This window comes from Tubulanus polymorphus, chromosome 11, assembly GCF_964204645.1.
Source record: "Tubulanus polymorphus chromosome 11, tnTubPoly1.2, whole genome shotgun sequence".
In the NCBI taxonomy this organism is placed as follows: Eukaryota; Metazoa; Nemertea; class Palaeonemertea; order Tubulaniformes; family Tubulanidae; genus Tubulanus; species Tubulanus polymorphus.
In genome coordinates, this window is record NC_134035.1 from 11,779,536 (window position 1) to 11,801,608 (window position 22,073).

At 41.0% G+C, this 22,073-nt stretch overlaps 1 protein-coding gene across 1 annotated transcript in view; it reads left to right on the forward strand.

The window, feature by feature from the left end:
* The window catches only part of LOC141912438 (fibrocystin-L-like), a 40,229-nt gene that overhangs the window by 13,218 nt on the left and 4,938 nt on the right, over positions 1-22,073 (forward strand). The window contains exons 26-57 of the mRNA XM_074803639.1: positions 549-809; positions 1,419-1,552; positions 1,816-1,939; positions 2,293-2,491; positions 2,865-3,103; positions 3,345-3,530; positions 3,978-4,160; positions 4,728-6,197; positions 6,526-6,669; positions 6,963-7,137; positions 7,222-7,387; positions 7,847-8,003; positions 8,224-8,303; positions 8,629-8,758; positions 9,014-9,376; positions 9,933-11,425; positions 11,777-11,936; positions 12,259-12,498; positions 13,025-13,282; positions 13,655-13,900; positions 14,665-14,829; positions 14,909-15,142; positions 15,526-15,831; positions 16,251-16,408; positions 16,670-16,808; positions 17,018-17,131; positions 17,388-17,556; positions 18,090-18,328; positions 18,895-19,137; positions 19,612-20,202; positions 20,795-21,018; positions 21,508-21,879. Of these exons, the coding sequence (XP_074659740.1) occupies positions 549-809; positions 1,419-1,552; positions 1,816-1,939; positions 2,293-2,491; positions 2,865-3,103; positions 3,345-3,530; positions 3,978-4,160; positions 4,728-6,197; positions 6,526-6,669; positions 6,963-7,137; positions 7,222-7,387; positions 7,847-8,003; positions 8,224-8,303; positions 8,629-8,758; positions 9,014-9,376; positions 9,933-11,425; positions 11,777-11,936; positions 12,259-12,498; positions 13,025-13,282; positions 13,655-13,900; positions 14,665-14,829; positions 14,909-15,142; positions 15,526-15,831; positions 16,251-16,408; positions 16,670-16,808; positions 17,018-17,131; positions 17,388-17,556; positions 18,090-18,328; positions 18,895-19,137; positions 19,612-20,202; positions 20,795-21,018; positions 21,508-21,879 (9,362 nt within the window). The remainder of the gene's footprint in view (positions 1-548; positions 810-1,418; positions 1,553-1,815; positions 1,940-2,292; positions 2,492-2,864; positions 3,104-3,344; positions 3,531-3,977; positions 4,161-4,727; positions 6,198-6,525; positions 6,670-6,962; positions 7,138-7,221; positions 7,388-7,846; positions 8,004-8,223; positions 8,304-8,628; positions 8,759-9,013; positions 9,377-9,932; positions 11,426-11,776; positions 11,937-12,258; positions 12,499-13,024; positions 13,283-13,654; positions 13,901-14,664; positions 14,830-14,908; positions 15,143-15,525; positions 15,832-16,250; positions 16,409-16,669; positions 16,809-17,017; positions 17,132-17,387; positions 17,557-18,089; positions 18,329-18,894; positions 19,138-19,611; positions 20,203-20,794; positions 21,019-21,507; positions 21,880-22,073) is intronic.

Sequence of the window (22,073 nt, forward strand, 5' to 3'; positions counted from 1 at the left end):
CGCACTATTTGCTCTTCCGACTTCGCCAAATGGCTAGCAAAAACAAATAAGTGATTTACAAGACTGGAGAGACCCTTGATTTTTGTAAATCGATACTGATAATATTTGTTGTAATGCAAGGCTAAAGTCTATTTATTTTTGATTGTCCACGATCTTTTTGGGATATTTTGCTTAATTTTGAGTGTGCATACCTCAAATAGGTCTTAATCGAATCAGTAGAGTTGTGCAGTCCAGATAAATTTTAGTTTCCTATTGGCAAAAAACGATGACGTCACGCGCAAGACGTCTATTTTACTAGACTTAATACTCGGTAAAAATTGGGCCATGTGAAATCGGGCGATGATAACTTAGTAATAACTAGATTCAGAATTACCGCATTTTCGTACGAAATTGAAGCCTGAAAAGCACTTTTAGCGATTCCATTTAATTCAGAGTTGGAATACTACAATCGTGCATCAAAATACAATAATTTCTATCAAGAAAAAACCACCTATCAAGCTTTACGTGTGCTATGGTATTCGACAGTTTCAATCGGTTCATCTTTCTAGGAACCAAAGGAGACGTACTATCCATCACAGGCGACGGATTTGCTAATGACGCGAGCCGAATGAGCGTGAAGGTCGGGTCGAGCGAATGCGCAGTCAGCAGCGCACAGGAGACTTCGATTAGTTGCCAGCTCGGTTCGGGTGAAGCGGGAACCTACCCGGTTAAAGTATCGGTCGCCGGCGTCGGTTACGCATCGGGAGATAAACAATTCAACTACGAACATTCCATCACATCGTTCACTCCTACGTCTGTGTACACAACAGGTAAAAACTTCAATCAATAATCAGTTTGATTTATCAACTGATTCTATAACGAATCTTACTATGAAAAGAGAATCCCACGATGATAACGAAAAAGTCCGAAAATGTTACTTTGAGCTTAGTAGTTTATTCAACGTTTCAACTACTAAGCTCGAAGTAACGTTTTCGGACTATTTCGTTATCATTGTGGGATTCTCTCTTCATCGCTTTAATACGGATACATCGTTTTATCAATCGTGAACATCTTACTATAATTGCAACCTTCAACATTTACCTGTCAATCATTTAACTGCTATGGTATACCGACACGATGCCGATCCTATCCACGCGGCCAATGGTTTAAAGTTCACGATAGTTGTTAGCTACACAACACTTTAGTTTACTCGGGATAGGTGCTGAGGTGCCCATTATCCCTTTCCAATTGTCTAAGCTTCCAGATTCAAAGCCGTGACTTGTAACCTCCTCCAACCACGGCATTGAATCATAGAGTATCGAAAAGTATACGACAAACTTAGGATTTGTTTGACATTTCAATAGGATTTGGACCTGAAGTTGTGAACTTATCTTAGCTAATCATATCTAATTTATCAATTTTTTGTCCGCGGCGTGAAGAATGGTCATTGGTGAAAATCGTCGGGACGGGTTTTACGAAAAATGCACTGGTGACTTTTGGAAACGGCAGCGAAATTTGCCACATCAAATCGATCGAGAACGAACTGATCACCTGCGAAAAGCCAGTGACGACGGTAAAGTTCACATTTCTGTCAGTGTTACTCAGCTCAAACTTATTGGAAACGATGACGAAGCTACTAGAAAAAAAAAACGGCCGTGAAAAAGTGAAGTTCGTGTATTAGAGCTTATTTGCTGCTAACATTAAGATGCCAGGCCCTTTTAGCATAAGGATTATATAGGCCACAGCGAATTATCGCTGGCTAAAAGTGGCTCGTGAAAACAGTTCAGTTCATTTTGAAATAAGAAATCCGTTCGCGGTTCATTCTTTTACTTACAGGTGATCGGTAGAGTACACATTCATGTCGATATCAACCAAGTACGCAAGACGTCGACCGATAAAATACTGTTTGAAGAGCCGAGAGCGTTTATCGACGAGATGATCATCACCGACACTTCCATCGGTAAGTTTAAACCCGTATACGTCGAGACCAGGAGGATGACCAGGAGGATGACTCCTACGTTGTCTAGTAGTCGTTTAAATGCACCACAACTTAGGGAATCATATTTAAGTGAACAAAGGCAACAATTTGCGAATTTGTACCAAACAACGAATAACAATTAATGAGTTTACACGTGGAAAGATTATTTCTGTTGAATGAAAAATGGATTCCCATCAAAATATGTTCCCGACGAAAATATTTCTCAGCGGAAATAAGTTAAGAAATAAGCGATTTATTAGGTTCAATCTTATCATTTGGTTGATTGAGATCTTGGAAGATTGAATTTTCAGTGTGTATTTTTATGGTTTCTGCAGGCAAACGATTCAATCTGAAAGTGTCCCCACACACGGACCTATACACCGGACCGGCCGATAAACGTTTGAAAGTAGGCGAGCATTTTGCGAAAATTGAAACCTACAACGGAACCGACGTGACCGGTATTCTACCGACGAATCCACCGGGGTCGTATAGGTTGATGTTCAAAATCGGAGATCAAGAATACGCTGAACCCAGGTAATCACGAAACTGTGAGACGAGCAAGAACTCCTTTATTCCGCTATTTTTTGTGAAAGAAATTTATTGGATGACATAAATGTTTCAGTAACTTTGTTATCTATATGAAATATTCGCTAATATCTACCGGAATTGCATTCAAAACGTTTAAATTTTTCAAAATCGTCTCGCATTTATTTAACAGAAAAGGAAAATTACATTCGATTTTCACTGAATTATAGAAAAAAAAATCGAACCCAGAAGACAGAGCAGATACTAGCGAACCTGGCGGATCCTCACGTCCATACGTGGAATCCTCGATTGCCACAGTAGCGTTGCTAAAACCATAGCTTCATGTTTATTCCTATTTTATCTTCATTCCTTTTTATTGTAGAGTACCAAACGTAATATACACCAATCGCGTGTATTCGGTCGAGCCGAACATCGGCTCACTGTTCGGCGGAACGAAGTTCACCATCACCGGAGAGGGATTCAGTAACAACGCCGCCGAAAATGAAGTCAAAATGGGCGAAGTACCGTGCATCGTAGATACGAGCACCTCTACGAGTTTGACCTGTCAACTTGCTCATCCTAGTAAAACACACCACGTTGATAACATGGGAGAACATCCAGGTACACGATCAAAGAGATTCAATCACGATAAAAACCCTGCACTATATACAGATTTTAACGAACATTTTCCCTTCAACTTTTACTCATTTTATCTTTATCTTGTCAGTCCTCTTTTATCATTTTTTCATGCTTCCTTTGTTCCAGCTAAATCAAAAATCATTTTTGGGTGTTGTTTATGCAATTCTAATGATTGGCAGTTAACCCATAGTTTTCTTTCTACTCTTTCGTAACTATAAAAAAGTACATGGAACTGGATTCATGTGGAGTCCGCAAACACTGCAAGTTAAAGTTACCGACACAGTTCGATGGAGATGGATTAGCCCTGAGAATATCAACGCCCAGTACAAGGTTCAACAGGTTGAGTCGTCGTCGTCTTCGGCTTCTGTGACTGACGGCTTCGCCAGTCCTGGATCCAGCACCTCAGCAGGTTCGTGTACAATTACATCTAAGTGCTTGACTTTCTTTAATACATTCCTCGGATGTGCGAAGTATACAAACTCTTAATAATTCATATAATGTACCGATGTACAAATAGTATATATGGCGGTATATCAGGGGTAATTGTTACTGTAAATTGGTTGAATATTTTTCTGACAATATGAAACCTGCTTACTTTGAATTTAAGGGAAGGCTGATGTATTCCCCGTCTCTCCTCGATATGTTTCAAGCAGGCTCATGATTATCAATTAGCAAAAATCTGGTGTTGGCAATAATATATATCAAACCGATCAATATGGGCAATAGTCCAAAAATTGACGTGTCACCGGCAAACACGGAATCATGATAGCACTCGTAAAAAAAAGTTATATTTGATATTTTCATGGTACGAATAAAACTTGCTTTGAAATATTGCATTCCATTTGAATATTTCCAGGTATTTTTGAGCATACGTTTACGAAGGCTGGTACGTTTTATTACACGAGTGGACCGGTCGATAGAAACGGAGACGTAGTAATGAGAGGGGTAGTGCTCGTGGTCGAACACGACGAGTCGAAACGCGAGAAGATCGCCGTTAAAATACACGGTTTCGAAGCCGAATACCAACCGCAACAACAAAGTAAGACAATCAAAGAAATTCTGTTAATTCGACTGATAATCCGACTATATATGTACTTCCTTTTCCAATTTCATAAACGAATGCCCTGTTTCGTCCCTGTTTCGTACCAAGATTCTAGCTAACGAAGAAGCTAACATTTCGCCTAAAATCATTTCAAATATTTTGAAATCGTGACCACATTTTTAACGATAATCGATTGTGAAAAACTCTTCATCAATTTGTACCGTTGGTGCTTGATAAATGTTCCAAAAAGTCTACAGATAGCCTGCAATACTTTTCCACAATATTTACTGGATTTACAATATTTACAAATTTGTAACCGAACAAAATCGACCGAGAAGGAATTTTCTGGTGAATGGGTTTCTGTATGCCCATAGCCAAACCCCTGGACCCAGTTCCACAGTTGTGAGTTAGAGTTAACTCTTTTGAGTTAAAGTTAGTTCATTTTCAGTGATATCAGGGTCAAATCTTAACTCAGAACTGTGGAACTGGATCCTGTGGTTCAGGCTCGTTAAAAGATTGCACGGGTTTGTATTTTAAAACAGACATTTCTGAATCGTTATCTAGGTAACACAACCCAGGCGCCTGGCTGCCAAAGGATGACGTCGGGAAAGGCCGACTGTCCGGCGGTCGATCCGATGCCAGCATCGAACGAGTTCATGTACGATTTCCACGAGTGTTTCACGCCAAGATTAACGAACATTACCTACGAACAAAACGACGCCGGTTTTTACGACGTGGCAATAACCGGAAACGGTTTCAGCGATGACGCATGCGCTACGACGGTGAAGATGAACGGCGATTTGTGTAGCGTGACGGACATGTCCGAAACGTCGATCGACTGCGAGTGGAAACCGTCTTCTGATCTGACAATCGGCGCTTCTTACCGACTCGAAAATCTTGTTTCCCTACACGTATTCGGTTACGGTTACGGGTTCGTGGAGTCTGCATCCGATAAAGTATTCACTCCGATGCCTGTAATCACGTCGATCACGCCGAACCAAGGCTCTCTAGCCGGTGGTACTAAAATCGTCATCAGTGGAATGCATCTGCATAGTAAAACGTTCAGCCCACAGGTAACTGTGCGCGGGATCATGTGCTCGTCAATAGTCGATGTATCGGCGACTTCGATTACGTGTGTTACTCGGGCAGCCAGTGCTGGTCCGGCGGTGGTCTCGCTACAAGGATTTCCGGGCGCGTGTTTGCAAAGCGATATTTGCAGTTTCGAGTATTCAGCAAACGCGACGTCGACCGTCAGCCAGGTGACACACACGACCAACGGGACGACGGCTGAAGTAGAAATCACCGGTGATAATTTCGGTGATGATGAAAACGCTATCGCCGTGTATATCGGTAATTCCACGTGTGAAGTTTTATCGCTGACCGAAACTAAAATATCCTGCCGTTCAAACGAATATGTCGTCGGAACTCATGAAATAACCGTCGAGAAGAAACCGGATGGTTTCGCAGACGGCAACGTTCCGGTAGCTTTCGCGGCTGATAAACCCACCGTCTCGCCGCAGGAAGGAAGTATCAACGGCGGCTTGGACATCACCCTCAGCGGCTACGGGTTCCATCCGTCGAGCAAACCGTCCGTGAAAATCGGTACGAAGGACTGTTCGGTTTTAGGCTACACGAATACCCGCGTTGACTGCACGGTTCCCGGTCAAGCCGTAGCCGGAGTTCTCGACCTCGTCGTCAAATCGAATGGTTACTCTTTTCCGAAGGCGGAATTTTCTTACACTAACGCTACAACGCCCGAAGTATCGTCGGTCAATCCAAACGCGGGATCCATCGACACTAAACTAACCATCGCCGGCTCCGGATTCGGTAATGATGTTAACGGTGTAATCGTCAATGTGGGTGCTGTCAAGTGCAATGTAGAATCCGTGACTGATACGCAGACAATCTGTTCGGCAGGCGCGAGTCCCGCTGGTCAATACAGGGTCTACGTCCACGTCGCAGGCAAAGGCAACGCCACATCTAATGAAGACTTCAATTACATCATCACGGTTACTTCGATCAGCTCTTCTGAAGGTAATCCCAGGGACCGGTTTTATAAACTGGCGATCGTTCGAGTATTTATAGATTTAACTACAATCTTAGGTGTTATTCGATACTCAGTCAGATTTTCAAATCCATAATGGCAAAAAACGGAAAGTTAGAAAAAAATGTATTTCCGATTGATGAATGTAAATTCGCGACACATTGCGAAGAGCTTACAATAATCAGTCGGTGTATTTTTTATTCTGACCGTATATGGTCGAAATTAAACTCAAGTCTATACGTTCCTTCCCTCGTGTTATTCGACACGTTCCACAACAATTCCAGAAAATAGATGTGTTTTTCATACGATCGTTCATAGGTAGTTTTGCCGGTGGACAAACTCTTAAGCTGATTGGAAGCGGATACACAGAAGGCGACACGAGCGTTCAAATTTGTGAAAAGAAGTGTGAAATTGTCAAACTCACGCACACCCAACTCGCGTGCAAAGTACCCGCTAATACAGGTGATTATTTTCAATTATTTTCGATAAATCATATTCATATAAAGAAGATATTTCACCGATTGAAATGTGTAGAAATTCACCACGTTGTAAAATCTCAACTTTGTATCAGCTAATAATCCACGGACAATGTAACTATATTCAGTGATTACGTAAACGAATTACTCTAGTTTTCTTAAAAGAGTTCATTATTCGTTAATGTACTGTATATTTCTTATGATTAATCCTTGCCGATTGAGCCGTCATTGCAGTTTGGTCTGTTCAATGAAGTTTTCTATTATTCGTTTTGTCGACAGGAACTGACGATAATTTGGTATGCGATCTGAAAGTAGCTGCTGGAACGTCAGAGCTTACGAGTGCGGCAGCTTTTACGTACAAGGTGGCTTTGACACCGACGATTACGGATGTGACGCCAAAACGGGGCGGTACCGCTGGTGGCACGAACCTCACCATTCAAGGCAGTGGCTTCAGGTATGTTATCCAATGAATAATCCATCAGTCAATCCATTCTGAGCATCGATTTGATATTGGTCTCGTAATTTGCCATTTTCGTAGTTCGACCTCCGGCAGTACTCGCGTTGAGATCGGTGGAGCAGAATGCGTGGTGACGTCCGTCAATTCTACGACGATTCAGTGCACGACATCAGCGCGTAAACCCTCAACTCGCGCCACGGTCATCGTTGACGTGGATTCGAAAGGTCACGCGAAACACACCGTACAGGTATTTACGTAGATACATAAGATAGATGATTCAGCTTCTTCAGTATCGACCTCGAGATAAATTACGTTCATATATCATGCTGTGATTTTTAACTGCAACGATTCGATTTCATGTGAATAGATTCTGCTTGTTATTCTCATTATCATTACATTCATGTAAGATTTGCGAGTAAGATCCATTGTAAGGCTTTTGCATCTATATTCAAATGATTATGTAAGGAAGCATCCTGGAGACATACTTAAAAGAATTCGAGGTTTACTTAACTCGGAATAGACTAGTTTTCTCAAATTTTGGATAAACCTGGCAATTTCATTTTTTAACAAGATATGTACCCATTTTTAACAAGATATGTACCCAGAAAATGTCCATAATTATGTATTAATTCATCACGAATTCCTGTCCAATTCAACATGACCAACATTAATTTCGTTATCCTTATCGTATTACGGTTTATTTCAGCCGGTCGAGTTTTACTACATAGACGTTTGGTCATCCGTGTACACGTGGGGTAACAAAAGCAGACTACCCGAAAAGGGCGATATGGTTGTCGTCGGCAAAGGAGAAACATTGTTACTCGATGTGTCTACTCCTGTTATCAAGATAATCATTATCAAAGGTAAAGCCATATTGAGCTTTTTCGAATTCATCAGGGCAGAATTCACATTTTTACATGTATCACATATTTCGAAACTGGAAACTAAAATTATATGCTGGAAACTAGAATTCTTGAATTTGAGCCTCGAGAATGGATAAATTCTTACCTTTTGACAGACGCATCTTCTTCCATACATCAAAAGTTCGACACTTCGTTAACCAACGCAACTTGTCTATTGCAGGCGGAAAACTTATGTTCGATAATAAAGACCTGGAACTGAACGTCGAGATAATTTTGATAACCGATAATGGCGTTCTAGAGGTAAGACGACTAATAAATACTCAACAGGATCGTCATAGGGACATTTTCCACGCATGGTTCGGCGTTCACGGATTGTGATGTAGTCAAACATCACAAAATTCTACTGAACCATGTATGGTGTGCTCACGTACCTAAACATCTTCTAAAATCTTCGCGAAATAAACTAGTTTTCTTTGTTGATTGCTATTTTGGAGGTTTATTTCGAGTTTGTAACTAGTAACAAACCTCGAAGCATATGTAATTTGGACGCTTCCGTAATTTTCAATATTTTCCTTGTATTGGAAGTATATACACGAGATGTTTCTTTTGTTCCTTTTTCTATTAGGTCGGTACTGAATCGGAGCCGTTCCAACACAAAGCGACAATACAGTTGCACGGACATGCACGAGAACCCGAATTGCCGATCTACGGAACGAAAACAATCGCCGTGCGGAGCGGAACACTGGAACTGCACGGTACGTTCCTTTCATTTGAACAGTGTAAAATGTCCTTACAAGATTCTGCGGTTCTTATAATTGAAAGAAGATCTTCTTCTTCGTACCGGAACCTATCTAATTCAAATACGTTATCTACATGCTTGTACAATAATCGTGGAGAGGGTTGATGTTTCGTTTGATATCTTTTGTCGTTTGAATAAAATGACTCTCCTTGTTTTACGGGATTAATGAGCATGGATTCTAATGAAAATCTTATTGACTTTTTGATGCCAGGGAAGCCTATACCAATTACGTGGACGAAGCTTCAGGTAACCGCGAACACCGGAGATACAATAATTCAGCTGCAAGACGCCGTAACGTGGGAGGCTGAAGACGAGATCGTAATAGCAACTTCCAGCATGCGCCATTCCCAACACGAAAACGAAGTTCGTCGTATTGCGTCTGTAACCGGTCACACGGTACACTTGACGAAAGCGCTCGATTACGACCATCTGGGAATAAACATCACTCACGCCGGACGCAAGATTGAGCTGGCAGCTGAGGTCGGCTTGTTGACTAGAAACATCGTAGTGAAAGGAAGCAACGATCCTCAATGGAATGATGCGATTAAAGCATGTCCCGACAAGTTTGATACAGGTAAAGTAGAATTCTAGCAGCCGGTTCCACTGTGGGCTCAAACCTTACTTTAATATTCACAAAAGAAACCAATTCTTACCTCGTGCTATCTCTAAGCGTAAAGACAAGTTTAACAGTACTTCGAGGGTTAACTAGTCATTTGAAGTATATAGCTTTTGCTAAATCACCAATTTTTTTGATGATGCTACTGTGCACTAGCAAAAGCACCTACTTCAAATAAAGCTATCTAACCTTCGCCGTAATTCTGTACTTCTCCCCGTTTTCTCCGTTTACTGATTCAACAACAGGTTACAACGGCTACTCTACAACTCTTCGAACGGGCACAATATAGAACTTAACCCTTGCTGAACCCTTGGCCCAATTGCACAGTCGTTACTTGAGTCCAGAAAATGGTCTTAAATCATACGACAAATATTTTCAGTTAGATCTGCTATGAAACTAAGAGGTCTTATACTTGTCTGAAATGAAAGCCATAACTGTGTGACTGGCCCTCTATTTTAAGTGGAATTCATGCAATTTCTCGACTTCTCAAAGATTGCTATTCATTCGTTCGTAGGACAATTCGCAGTCCAAACGTGCTTTCAAGGTCGTTATGGTGAGGAAATGGGTAGCGATATGTACGGGGCTCATATTATGTTTCACGCGCCTGTTGGCCAAAAAGCCGTCGGTCACATCGAATACGTAGAGGTAAAGCACGCGGGACAGGCGTTCCGTCTCGGGCGCTATCCTATACATTTCCATCTGATCGGAGACGGCCACGCGTCTTACGTTCGTGGTAGCTCAATTCACAACACTTTCAATCGCGCCATAGTTATCCACGGAACCGACAATACTAACGTAGAAAACAACGTCATCTACAACGTAATGGGCTCGGCCATATTTCTCGAAGACGGCATCGAAACGAACAACTCGCTGCAGCATAATTTGGTCGTATTTACGAAATCGAGTAGCAGTTTGTTGAACGATGATATTACGCCGGCCGCATTTTGGGTGGCCAACCCTGCTAATACCATTCGCCATAATGGGGTGGCTGGAGGTACCCATTTCGGTTTCTGGTACCGTCTTCGATCTCACCCTACTGGACCATCGTTTACGACAAATTTATGTCCGAATAAAATGCCGCTGTCGTCGTTCTACGATAATTCAGTGCACAGCGTCGGTTGGTACGGATTGTGGATTTTCGAAGCGTACACTCCTCGTAAGGATCCAGTGTGCAGCTCTTCGCAAACAGAACCTGCTGTATTTCGTATGTTGAAAACGTGGCACTGCGAAAAAGGTTCCGAATTCGTCGACGGCGGCGCGATCCAGTTCCACGATTTCACGTCCGTACGAGACGAAAAAGCCGGCGTGGAAATGAAATTGACGCGCGGAGTTAATCTGTTTAGCGATGAAGGCGCTTTGCTTAATAACTCGCTGATCGTGGGCAGTGATTCTGGAGTACCGGGTGAAGATATCGCCACGAAACGAGGCGTAGTTTTACCAGTTAGTCCAGGTCTTCTCGTTAAGGACACCGTATTCGTCAATTTCGATCGAAGTTCGCACGCGGCGCTCGGTTTCAGCTCAATCATTGGTAAGACGCGAGCTTCCACCGGAGGATTTTCACACCAGTTCAGCCGTGTAACGTTCATCAATTCGCCGAATAAAGGAGCATTTCGGTGGGAGCACGAAGGCTTTCTGATAGACGCGGACGGATCGCTGACCGGAAAACCGCCCGGATCGACGGTCGTAACGACCACCGGCGTGCTCGATCCGACAAACTGCGAGGCCGACCCATCGTTTAGCGTGGGCGTTGCGGCTTCAGTTTGTCAGCCATCGTCGCAGTTCATACGGTTTTCTTTCAACAACGCTTTGCCTTCAACCTTGCGCGGCAACGACGTCATTTTTACGAACGAATACGGAAAAACTTCTTCTCCGTACATGAGTAAAAGACTGACTCATGAAGAAGGTTGGATGGTAACACTGCCCGTGAATAAAACTTACTATATAGAATTCAAACATGCGACACAGTTTGTAAATATATCATACTCGGGTACATTCTACGGCCTCAAGGTAAGTCATGGTAATCAAGTGTAGATGAAATGTTTTAATAAACCACCACACTACCTACTACTTTATGTTTATGTTTTAAACTCGATCCAAGGTTTCATTCCAAATTATTTGCGAAGAATTCCTACTACTGGGCGAGAAACGTTGTGTTATATTGTCCAACTAATATTTTTGGAGGGGGTTGGTGGCGGTAACTGCAAGCACAACTTACTTGATGCCATTTCTAAAGATATCGGCCACCAGGAGGTCAAAGTTCTAACACACCATTTTCATTAAGACGGTCATCCCAGCCATCGAAACCCTTAAATTCTCCAAATCTTTTTTTCGTTGAGGTTTCCTTGTATTGGATTTCAGCCGACCGACTGGGTGAAGATCCGTCACCGCTTAAAACAGATACCGGACTATCTAAGTGTCACCAGCAGCGGACAAATGTCGAATATCTCGCTAACGTACGATCAGAACAATAACGGTGATTGGTTTATCGAAAAGTTCAAGGGATATGCCACATATCTAAGTAAGTTTTTCATGTAGGAAAAGCTTTATTTTATCACTGATATTGATAACGCTTACCCCGGTTTATGAAAAGTTGATGATAATTCGTGGTTCATTATAATCAAGTCAGTGTACCGTCGATATTGTTGGCTCTTAGGCGCTTGGCGAATACGGCGCAAACCGCTTGCAATAATTTTGAACACAAGCTGAAGCTCGCTCTGAAATAGAAATTGTTGACCTATGAAGTATTACTTCTCTAGGTTTTACGGATTTAGATTTTCCTGAAAGGCTGTTTTCATATTTCATGACTTTGTTGTTTTTAAATCGTTTTAAATCTTATACAGTTAGCGGAAAGTCCTACAGTCGTAAGCGCAGATCGTTGAGCGTCATGTCTAACCCTAATTACATCAATCGCTGGGTCAACGTGAAAATCTTGAGGTACGATTACATCGGTCCCGGTCCCAGAGATGAACGCGATCCGAATCACATTTTCTACAGTGGTGGTGGCGGTGGTCTTGTCGGTAACTGCACGCCGCTGGCTTCGGTAATTGATGTCGAAGGCGCTAGTATAACGGTGCCCCACGGTACGTATTGTTCCTTTACCATTGATGAAAGCACTCAGTCAATATATAGAACATTCTGCACTAGTAACGAAATAATTAAGTTCGAAATGTTTTCTTGTAAAGTAAATAATTCTTTTCATTCCTGACAGGGGCGGATTTAGGGTTTGATTCATTGTGGGGTACCCCCAAAATAGGTCATAGAAAAGAAAACTCATCAGAAAACATTAACTCATTTATGGAAATACGGAGATCAAGCTTATGAGTTTAAAATATTCGCGTATCAGTTAAATTTCATTTCCCGTAAAATTTTAGAGGAACTCGACATTCTTAGTGTACCCTCGCTCCCTCCCATTAGATCTGAGTCACATCTGATAGTTTTAGTTGCAACCTAAGTTTTTACCCAAATATGACTTAAAGGATATAGTCGCATGCCGTATTAAGTTATAAATCAAGGAAACATTTCGGACTTCGTGTTATTTGTTATTAGTGTTCCACATTTCGATCGAAAAAAAAAACCTGCGATGACGATTTGTACCTATATCAATAGGATGTTGGCTAGTTGTAAATGCGACGCTACCCTCGTTCGATCGCTGTGAAATACAGGGCACATTAGAGTTCGCGTTCGAACAGGTTGACGGCGAAGTGGTTGATTTTGTCTTGAATTGCACGTGGATATTCATAAATGGTGGTCGGCTGATAGTCGGTTGGAAATCCCGCCCGTTCGAAAACACGATGACCTTCGTCTTGCGAGGAACGCACGATACGCCCGACTTGAAAGGCCCGTATTTTGGATCGAAATTCATCGGTAAGAAGATTTTAATCCTAATTTACCGGCTCGTTAAATCCGCCAGTACGATCAAACAGAGAAGCCATTCAGACATTCAGACATAGTAAAAGCAACTTGCATTTTATTGCCACAAGATTTGTTACTGTAACCGTATAAGCGTCTAAAAAAGAAGATATTTTGTTTAGATTATTTCGCCTTGCATCCTGTGAACATGATTTAGCAAATGATCAGACTTAATACCAAGCGAATACTAACTAAGATATTCTTTCGTCAACTTTTAAGCCTGAATATGTTCAGGGAAAATATAGAAGTAGTATGAATATGCCCAAGTGGAATTTACTTGATGTAAACACAATTACTTAGGAAATGTGCATACGTTTGATGTTCTAGGTGTTTATAACGGCGCACTGGAATTGCACGGTAAACGCCGAGCGGTCATTTGGACGGTACTGAATCAAACAGCTGAGGCCGGCAGTGACGTCATTTCTCTGGCGGAATCAGTCGATTGGGAGGTCGGCGAAGAGATCGTAATTTCGACGACGTCACTCGATCCGCGAGAAACCGAAAAAGCGACGATAGCAGACGTGCAGGGAAATGAAGTAACACTAACTGAGCCGCTTTCGTACACGCATAGAGGTCAGTAGACTAATATGTCTATTTATTAATGGATGAGACCTGTTTTTCTGGGATATTTTGCTTACTTTTTGGCGTACATACCTCATTTATGTCTTAACAGAATGCCAAAAATCGCGGACAACAACTGAATATCCGATATTATTCCAGTTCTGTACCAATTAGATGGATTGGCAAAAAGACTCCTTAAGTCCAGTTGAATGAGCAACTAAATCAGGGTGGCGTAGGCATGGTAACAATGTTCAAATCCAAGAAATTTCACAAAATGGAGGATTTTCTCTCTCATTCAACTGGACTTAAGGAGTCTTTTTGCCAATGTATGTACCCCAAAAAGTAAGCAAAATATCCCAGAAAAACAGGTCTCATCCATTAATAAATATACATTAGTATCGTACAGGCGTATGCTCTTGTATTCAATCGTTTTTCAGTTAAGTTCGTTGACTTTAAGTAATGATAATCATCACGAATAGTATCTTAGGAGCCGTTATGGTAATGAACTATTTTCTCACGTTATTTGTTCGTAGTTTTGGCGTCTGTTAAAACGTGCTCCTTGTAATCTAAGAATGATTCGTGTTTTCCATTTTGAAGTTTCAAACATTAAAGCGATTATTGTATATATTCGTTCATTTTTGTAAGAATTTATCACTAGTTTTTAAAATATGAACCGGTTTTGAATTGAACTTGTATTCATTACTGTCAGCGTAGATGTAACGAAGTCGTCGATATACATAATTGATTATTGATCGGTTTGTTTCATTTTTCGACAGTGAATTCGGATGAAATTCATCAAGGAAAAACCTTCTCGGCCTCGTGCGAAGTGGGTCTACTGTCGAGGAACATCAAAATTATCGGCGAAGAATACGACGATATCGAAAAAGAATCATTCGGCGCAAGAGTCGTCATAACTAAGTCCGACCACCCGAATGCGGAAGGTTACCGTCAGCATTACGTAATTTCAAGAAATGATTGTAACCTAACCTTTTTCACGTTTTATTGCCGTTGATTTTTCAGCTCGCGCTAGAATTTGGTACACCGAATTCTATCGTTCAGGGCAGTATGGCTGGACTGAACGCCACGATCCACGATATTCGGTAGCTTTCCTTAATATCGGCACGGCAACAGCCGACTCACCGTCCTCCGTTATTTCGTGCGCGTTCCATCACGGATACTCGACTGCCATTGGCGTATTCGGCAGCAACAACATAACCATATTCGACAACGTTGTCCATCGCCCGGTTGGAACCGGTAAGTAAACGATGGACCGCCGATGGCTCATAAGTTGTCTATCGTCCTTATTCCCGTGGAACCGGTTTCTCCGAGCTGATCTCAACAGCAACTAGGTCACTACAGAATCCCATGAGATACCCATGTGCTATCTCGTGTGATTCCTTCGTTCCCTGTTGCGGATTCGATAGAATCCGAATCAAACTTCACTTACAGGTACTAAGCTCGATTAATTTTCTAATTTTACCGGTGATTCCGGCTATGTCAACATGGGATCTTCTCGTCGACCGAATATTTTATGCTAAACATTATTTTCAAAAAATAAATCAGATCGAATCAAATTTTCACCGTTTTTTCGGCCGCAAATAGATTAATAGAGAATATAAACTGGTTTTTTTTCTTAGGTATCCAGATCGAAGGTATACAGAATACAATTGAACAGAACCTAGTGATGAATTCCGCGTGGCCCGGGTCTCATGGCGGCCGTGATCAGAGTCAGATATTCACATATCCGGCAGGAATCGATGTGATCAACGCCCAATTCGTCACGTTGAAAAATAACATCGTCGTCGGTTGCGATCGGGTCGGATATCGCATCGGCGGCGAACACTGCGACGCGTCTAAAACTGGAGCACCGGCCTGGGCGGGAAACGAAGCGCATTCGAACATGCACGGTATCGCGATATTCCCGGAAGATACAAAGATACCCGGTAAATCACTTTGCCTCATCCGTAAATTACAAATCGGAATTCCCAATTGGGTGACTTACACCTTAGCTAAGCTAATTCGGGTTCTATAAGTTCTAATATCAAATTGCCTTGAGTAAATTTCGAGAAATACCGATTTGTTTCAATTAAGGTCACGGGGACCAGTTTCACATTCAAGATTCAGTCTAGTTCACAGACTTCGTTTCATAATCCTTGAACTTGATTTCATCATCTCGTAATTCCTACGCAGAATTCTTTATATATTTGATGATTTACGATCTATGAACTTTGAAAGTTCGAGTATTCTTTCCAAATTCGTGGAAACGAATTGAAACGTACGAATTTTCAATCTTCTATCAATCACCCGTCAAAAAAGTATAATCATTCGTGGAATAATGCTCAACCTCGTCATTAATTCACAGGCTGCGTCAGAATATCGGGATTTAAAGTGTACAAATCGTCAAAGTTCGGTATCTACGTGCAGTCGACGACTAGAATCATCGTGGAAAACGTCGTGCTAGCAGATAATGCAGTCGCTCTACAAACTGTCGTCATCGGACCGAGTATATTCAGCCAACAGGTAACTATACCGCGACAGTAGACCTACAGTTTGATCTAACGTATTTAGAAGAAAAATTGATGAAAATCAAACGCATTTTGGACTCTTTTTTGAAATCGATTGACGCTCGTGCATGGAAAATCTTATAAAATGAATGTACATATCGCACTCGTCCCTTCGTAAAAATAGAAATTGTATCGTGACTTGATATCGTAAGAAAACAAAAAAGAATTTAATCAGATCATTTCCGTCGTAACTCATAATCTTATTTCATAATTTTAGCCGTCGGGAAAATTTGTAAAGATAAGAGACACGATAATCATCGGCACCAGCAACGATTTCGACTGCGATGAGCTTCCGCCACGTGACACTAACTACCAACAGTCCACTTCATCGGATATTCCGAGGACGCCATCTGGCGGTAAAACTGGCTTATATTAAACATATTTACTAATGTCTCAACGTGCTTTGTTTAAAAATCCCATTTCTTAGCACATAGCTTTTAGCACATAGAAGTATGGTCTTATTCGAGGAAAATGATGATGACGTATGTTTTATGAAAAACCGTACATAATTGATGCTACTAGTTCACACATTACTTAGTTTTTCGATTCACAATATCTTTTTTAGGTAATGTCGGAGTCGGTTGGCCTATTTTCCTCAGTGCACAGAACCGAGCTCCAGAAAAGAATTGGGTTGGGGATAAGAGTTACCCGACATACGACGGCACCATTCACATTCAAGGTACATTGTATAGAAATTACACCTACGGGGTGATATTTTACATATTCGAGAAAATTCCGAAAAGACTGTAAATTATGTAGTAGGTAAATCAATCTGTTTCACGGTGGACAGCTATTAGACTTAATTGACTACTGTGGAACCGAAACTTGTTAATAATTTCATGATAATGATATAATAAATTCATTGGTTATCCCGTTATCTATATGACTTTATGATAATCGTTGCAAATTATTGATTTTTTTTATTGGTTTTGCAGATACGACTTTTTACAAATTCGGTACGGAATGCGACGACGGTCGAATGGACCGCGTTCTGATGACCGCTCCGGCTATCGAGGACATGTTGTTCCCGATAGAAACGAGGCGTTTAACGATGAAAGAAGTCATGCCTGGTCACGAGATATTTATGCACAATCCGAGTTTAAGGTAATTGAAAAATAGCGATAATGCGTTATACCGTAAGCTATACCCTTGCCCCCCACGACCGAGACATGCTCTTTCAAGACAAGCGAATTCCGGGCCACTTATTGCGGGTCGTCATCAAATGAACAACTAAAGCCTCAGACACACTGTGCGATTTCGTCGGTCGACGAAATCGGTGGAGGTCGCCATTTTGCTATCACGTGAACCGTCGAAGAGCCGAGATCGGCTGGTTAATACGGTGCTAGAGGCGACTGATCGCCGTACCCGGACACACTGGGCGATTCTGTCACCGGCGACAGAATCCAACATGTTGGATTCGGGCGTTTTCGTCGGCCGACGAACACAAGGCGATTTTACCGGCGATTTCATCGGGCGACGAAATCACCCAGTGTGTCCTCGGCTTAACAAAAGTAACAGGAGTAACAGATTTCAAATACATATTTCTTTGCACGCAATGATCGGTACCCCACGAGAACATCGTCTAAATTATGTTGATATTCATATTCGATACGTTCGCATGTATATGCGTTTTGTAGTAAAGTAAATCCATCCGACTGCGTCGACATGATGTGCGATGGAAAGAAGAGGGCGTTGGTCACCGATCACGACGGTTCTTTCATCGGTTCGCGGCATCCCGGCACTGTACTGCCCGTAACTGAGTTCCAGTGGGACGACAACCCCCGATATGGCACCGGCAATTATCGCATTCCTTTAGCCGCTTACATGTCACCAGAAGGCAAGAGACTTGACATCAATGATCTCTTTCCAAAAAAAGGTAGCTGGATTTGTTCTTATTCTATTGAATATATTTGAATATATTGAATATTCTATTGAATTTGAAGACTTAGATCAGCGCGGCCACTAACCTGCAAATCAGGGAAAAGTCAGTGAAATCATTATAACGGACGAAACTGAACGTAATATCAGATTCTGACGAGAAACGTCGGCAATTTTCAGTTTCAGTTTGTTATCTCTATTTATATATATATATATATATATATATATATATATATATATATATATATATATATATATATATATATATATATATATATATATATATATATATATATATATATATATATATATATATATATATATATATATATATATATATATATATATATATATATATATATATATATATATATATATATATATATATATATATATATATATATATATATATATATATATATATATATATATATATATATATATATATATATATATATATATATATATATATATATATATATATATATATATATATATATATATATATATATATATATATATATATATATATATATATATATATATATATATATATATATATAGGTGTTTATCGTGAATCGTGTGAGATGAATCACGTTTGGAACGCTTACAACTGCACCGACAACTCGTATAAAATCGTCACCATGTCCAGCATGGACTCGGATACCGAATTGCGACGTATCTCACCCGTATCTATATCCGGTGATCAGTACATCGACTTGGTGAACGGGCCGCAAGACCACGGCTGGTGTAACGGGTATACTTGCCACAAACGGATTTCTGTTTTCCCGATGATAGTAATGGACGGTAAGACATCTAAAAAATCATTTCTATCACTCCAATATATACCTGGACGTCCCCAGGAATTTACAAGAAATAGGGCAAAAACGATGGGTCGAACCAAGGCCATATTTATTCCCTACATTCTTGTCGCGTGGTTAAAGCTGTAGCTCTCAAACTTAATCTGAAATCTGAATCGATATCAAAATGGAAAAAATGCGTGATTTATAAATCAGAAACTTATTTTGTTCTGACAGAGTTCGCACCCTCCAACCCCATCCCCTCCCCTGGGAACATCCAAGTCATATTTTGAATGCATTTCTGATAGGCGAACAACTGAACAGAAAATAGAAGAAAAGTTTTAATTAGTTTTTCGTATTGAGTGGAACATAAAACGTATCATTATTTACGCTAGATAGCAATTGAGGCGCCATCTCTTTTCGAATAGATTTCTACACTGATATTTGATTTCGTATTTTGAATTTATTTCGTCTTTTTAAGGCCGCCATTATAACGTACACATGACGGGTACACATCCGCAACACTTACGATTAAGATTACTAAACGCCGAAGATGATTGCGTCGTCCGGATTGCCGTGTATTACAATACACCTTATCGCATAGACGTGTACGCGAACGATATCCTAGTACAACCGATGAATTACTACATTCGTCCGAGTGACGGTCGTCTTATTCTCAAAGCTCCAACCAGCATCGGTCAGTATCTACCCAAGGATTCGGACAGAGCCGTGTCAAACTACCACGACCGGTACGAACAATATCTATACGTGTTACTCAAGGGTAGCCGAGTAAGAGCCGATATCCGAGTGTCGAAAATCGTAATTTTGGGGCTCGGTTTTCCCGGCCTGACCATAGATGAATTTTTCGGGAAGAACGTGGTCAGTAATCTGGCTCAGTTTTTGAACATTCCACCGGACAAGATCATGGTCGTGGATCCGCGTCGCGAGACAGGCAAGCGCAGGCGACGAGCAATCGACGACGGAATTCTCGACTTGAAATTAGAGATCGGTGATCAGACGAATGATATCAATCAAGACCCTAATAATCCGATTCCTAATAGTACCTTTAATAGTAAGTTTATGTTTCGTAATATCCCTATCCTTTTTGATTTTCATAAACAGGTGACTGTTTAATTCAAATGAGGAATAAAAACTCATTATTAATGAAAATCTGTAAGACTGGATTTTAACGTTTCGACTAATATACTCATTTTTATGTTTATAAAAATGGCTCAAAGCATTTGAGTTAAAATGTCAAAATACACTTGTACTTACACTAGTCTCTGATTGTGGGTTAAATTCATCATATTCTTCAAATTAAACAGTCATTCGTCTATGAAAATCTACCCAATACTGAGCCATACTTAATTAATGATGGTAAATTGGGTTTGTGAACTTAGAATTTCGTCAAAACTTCAAGACAATTTAATTGATAATCGATAAAAATTCATAGAAAAGTGACTATTAGATTAAGTTGGAGAAAAAAAAACCCGCTATCAACGAAAAACTGTACGAGTAGTACGAGAAGATACACAATATCCGTGTATGATAATAACGAGAGAAATCCCACAATAACGAAGCCAAAAATGATAAGTTCTAAAATGATTATCTTTCGAGCAACGTTTCGTCCGTTTTAGAAAATGTCTCCGATTCGTATTCTAAAGGTATCGGCGACAAGGTATTCGACGCTTACCAAACCCGACAACTGGACTCGATACTCAACGCGACGGTGAAAACTCTGGCCGTCACCGACGAATCCAGAAACGGCAGCATCAGAGTAAGATACGTGAAGGCTCCCAGCGAGATGGTAATCGTCAACGACATCGTGCCCGGAGAGGAGGATCGACCGTTCCCGTCTCAACCGATTTTACGCATGAAAAACGACGAGGTTTGTTAGAGGTTATGATAAGGCAACTTTGTTACGCCAAACGGTTAACTTAAGCCCAATCCACACGATGCAGGGAAATAGCGAAATAACGAAACACGGAAACAAAAATGTTTCATATCAAAAACGTTGTCCCCGAAACCATGTTTTTGTTTCATATACAGAGAAACGCTCGGAAACATGTTTCTGTTTCCTGTTTTTGTGTTTTCTTGCGTCGTGTGCGTTGAAATATTCATGCGAATTGATTTGCCGATCACACGCCTTCCCCCCCCCCCTCATTGCCACATTGTGCAACCCCCGACAAAATTTTCCTAGTCCGTCAAAGGCTAAACGAGCAACGTTGATAACCATTGGCGAAACACTATGATTTGTAAGTTGTATCGATGTATAAAGAATCCCGCACGAGAAAGATGAAGTCTGAAAAGTTTTCTTTGAGCTAATAATTTATTGATTCAGCGTTTCGACTATAACCTAAACGTTGTTTATGTACAGGGTGAATTCGTGCAGTTTGTCGGATCTCCGGCCCTCGAATGGGTAATAGAAGCGAGATTATTCGGCGACAACGACACGGATGAAACCGGTAAGATGTTCGGTACGACTAGAGCTCCGTTCACCGATGGCCAGGTTCGATTCACCGATTTGGGCGTTTCGCTTTCCGGCTCGTACGTCGTCGAATTCCGAGTTGTCGTCCCATTGAATTTGACGTTGGTAGTTCGCACTCGACCGCTAGTGGTGAAGATGATGGCGTTGAAAATGAAAATGTCCCAACCGACCGAAGTCGAAGTCAACGAAGACTTTTCGATATCCGGTCAAGTTCTAAGAGCCACTGATGGCAGCGTTCCTGACTTGGATCGACCTTCGAGTGTAAGTCAGTAATATATCATTACAAAACTATTGGGCTATAGTTCAGTTTATGCATTAAGTTGTTGATTTACTTTTCGCTGTTGAATGAAGAGTTGTCGTCATCGTTTAAATGATTCGTAGCAATCAATTATACCAGTAAATTGTCTGACCAGCTGTTGTATGCTGAAAGGGTGGTTAAACAACTCAATGATTAA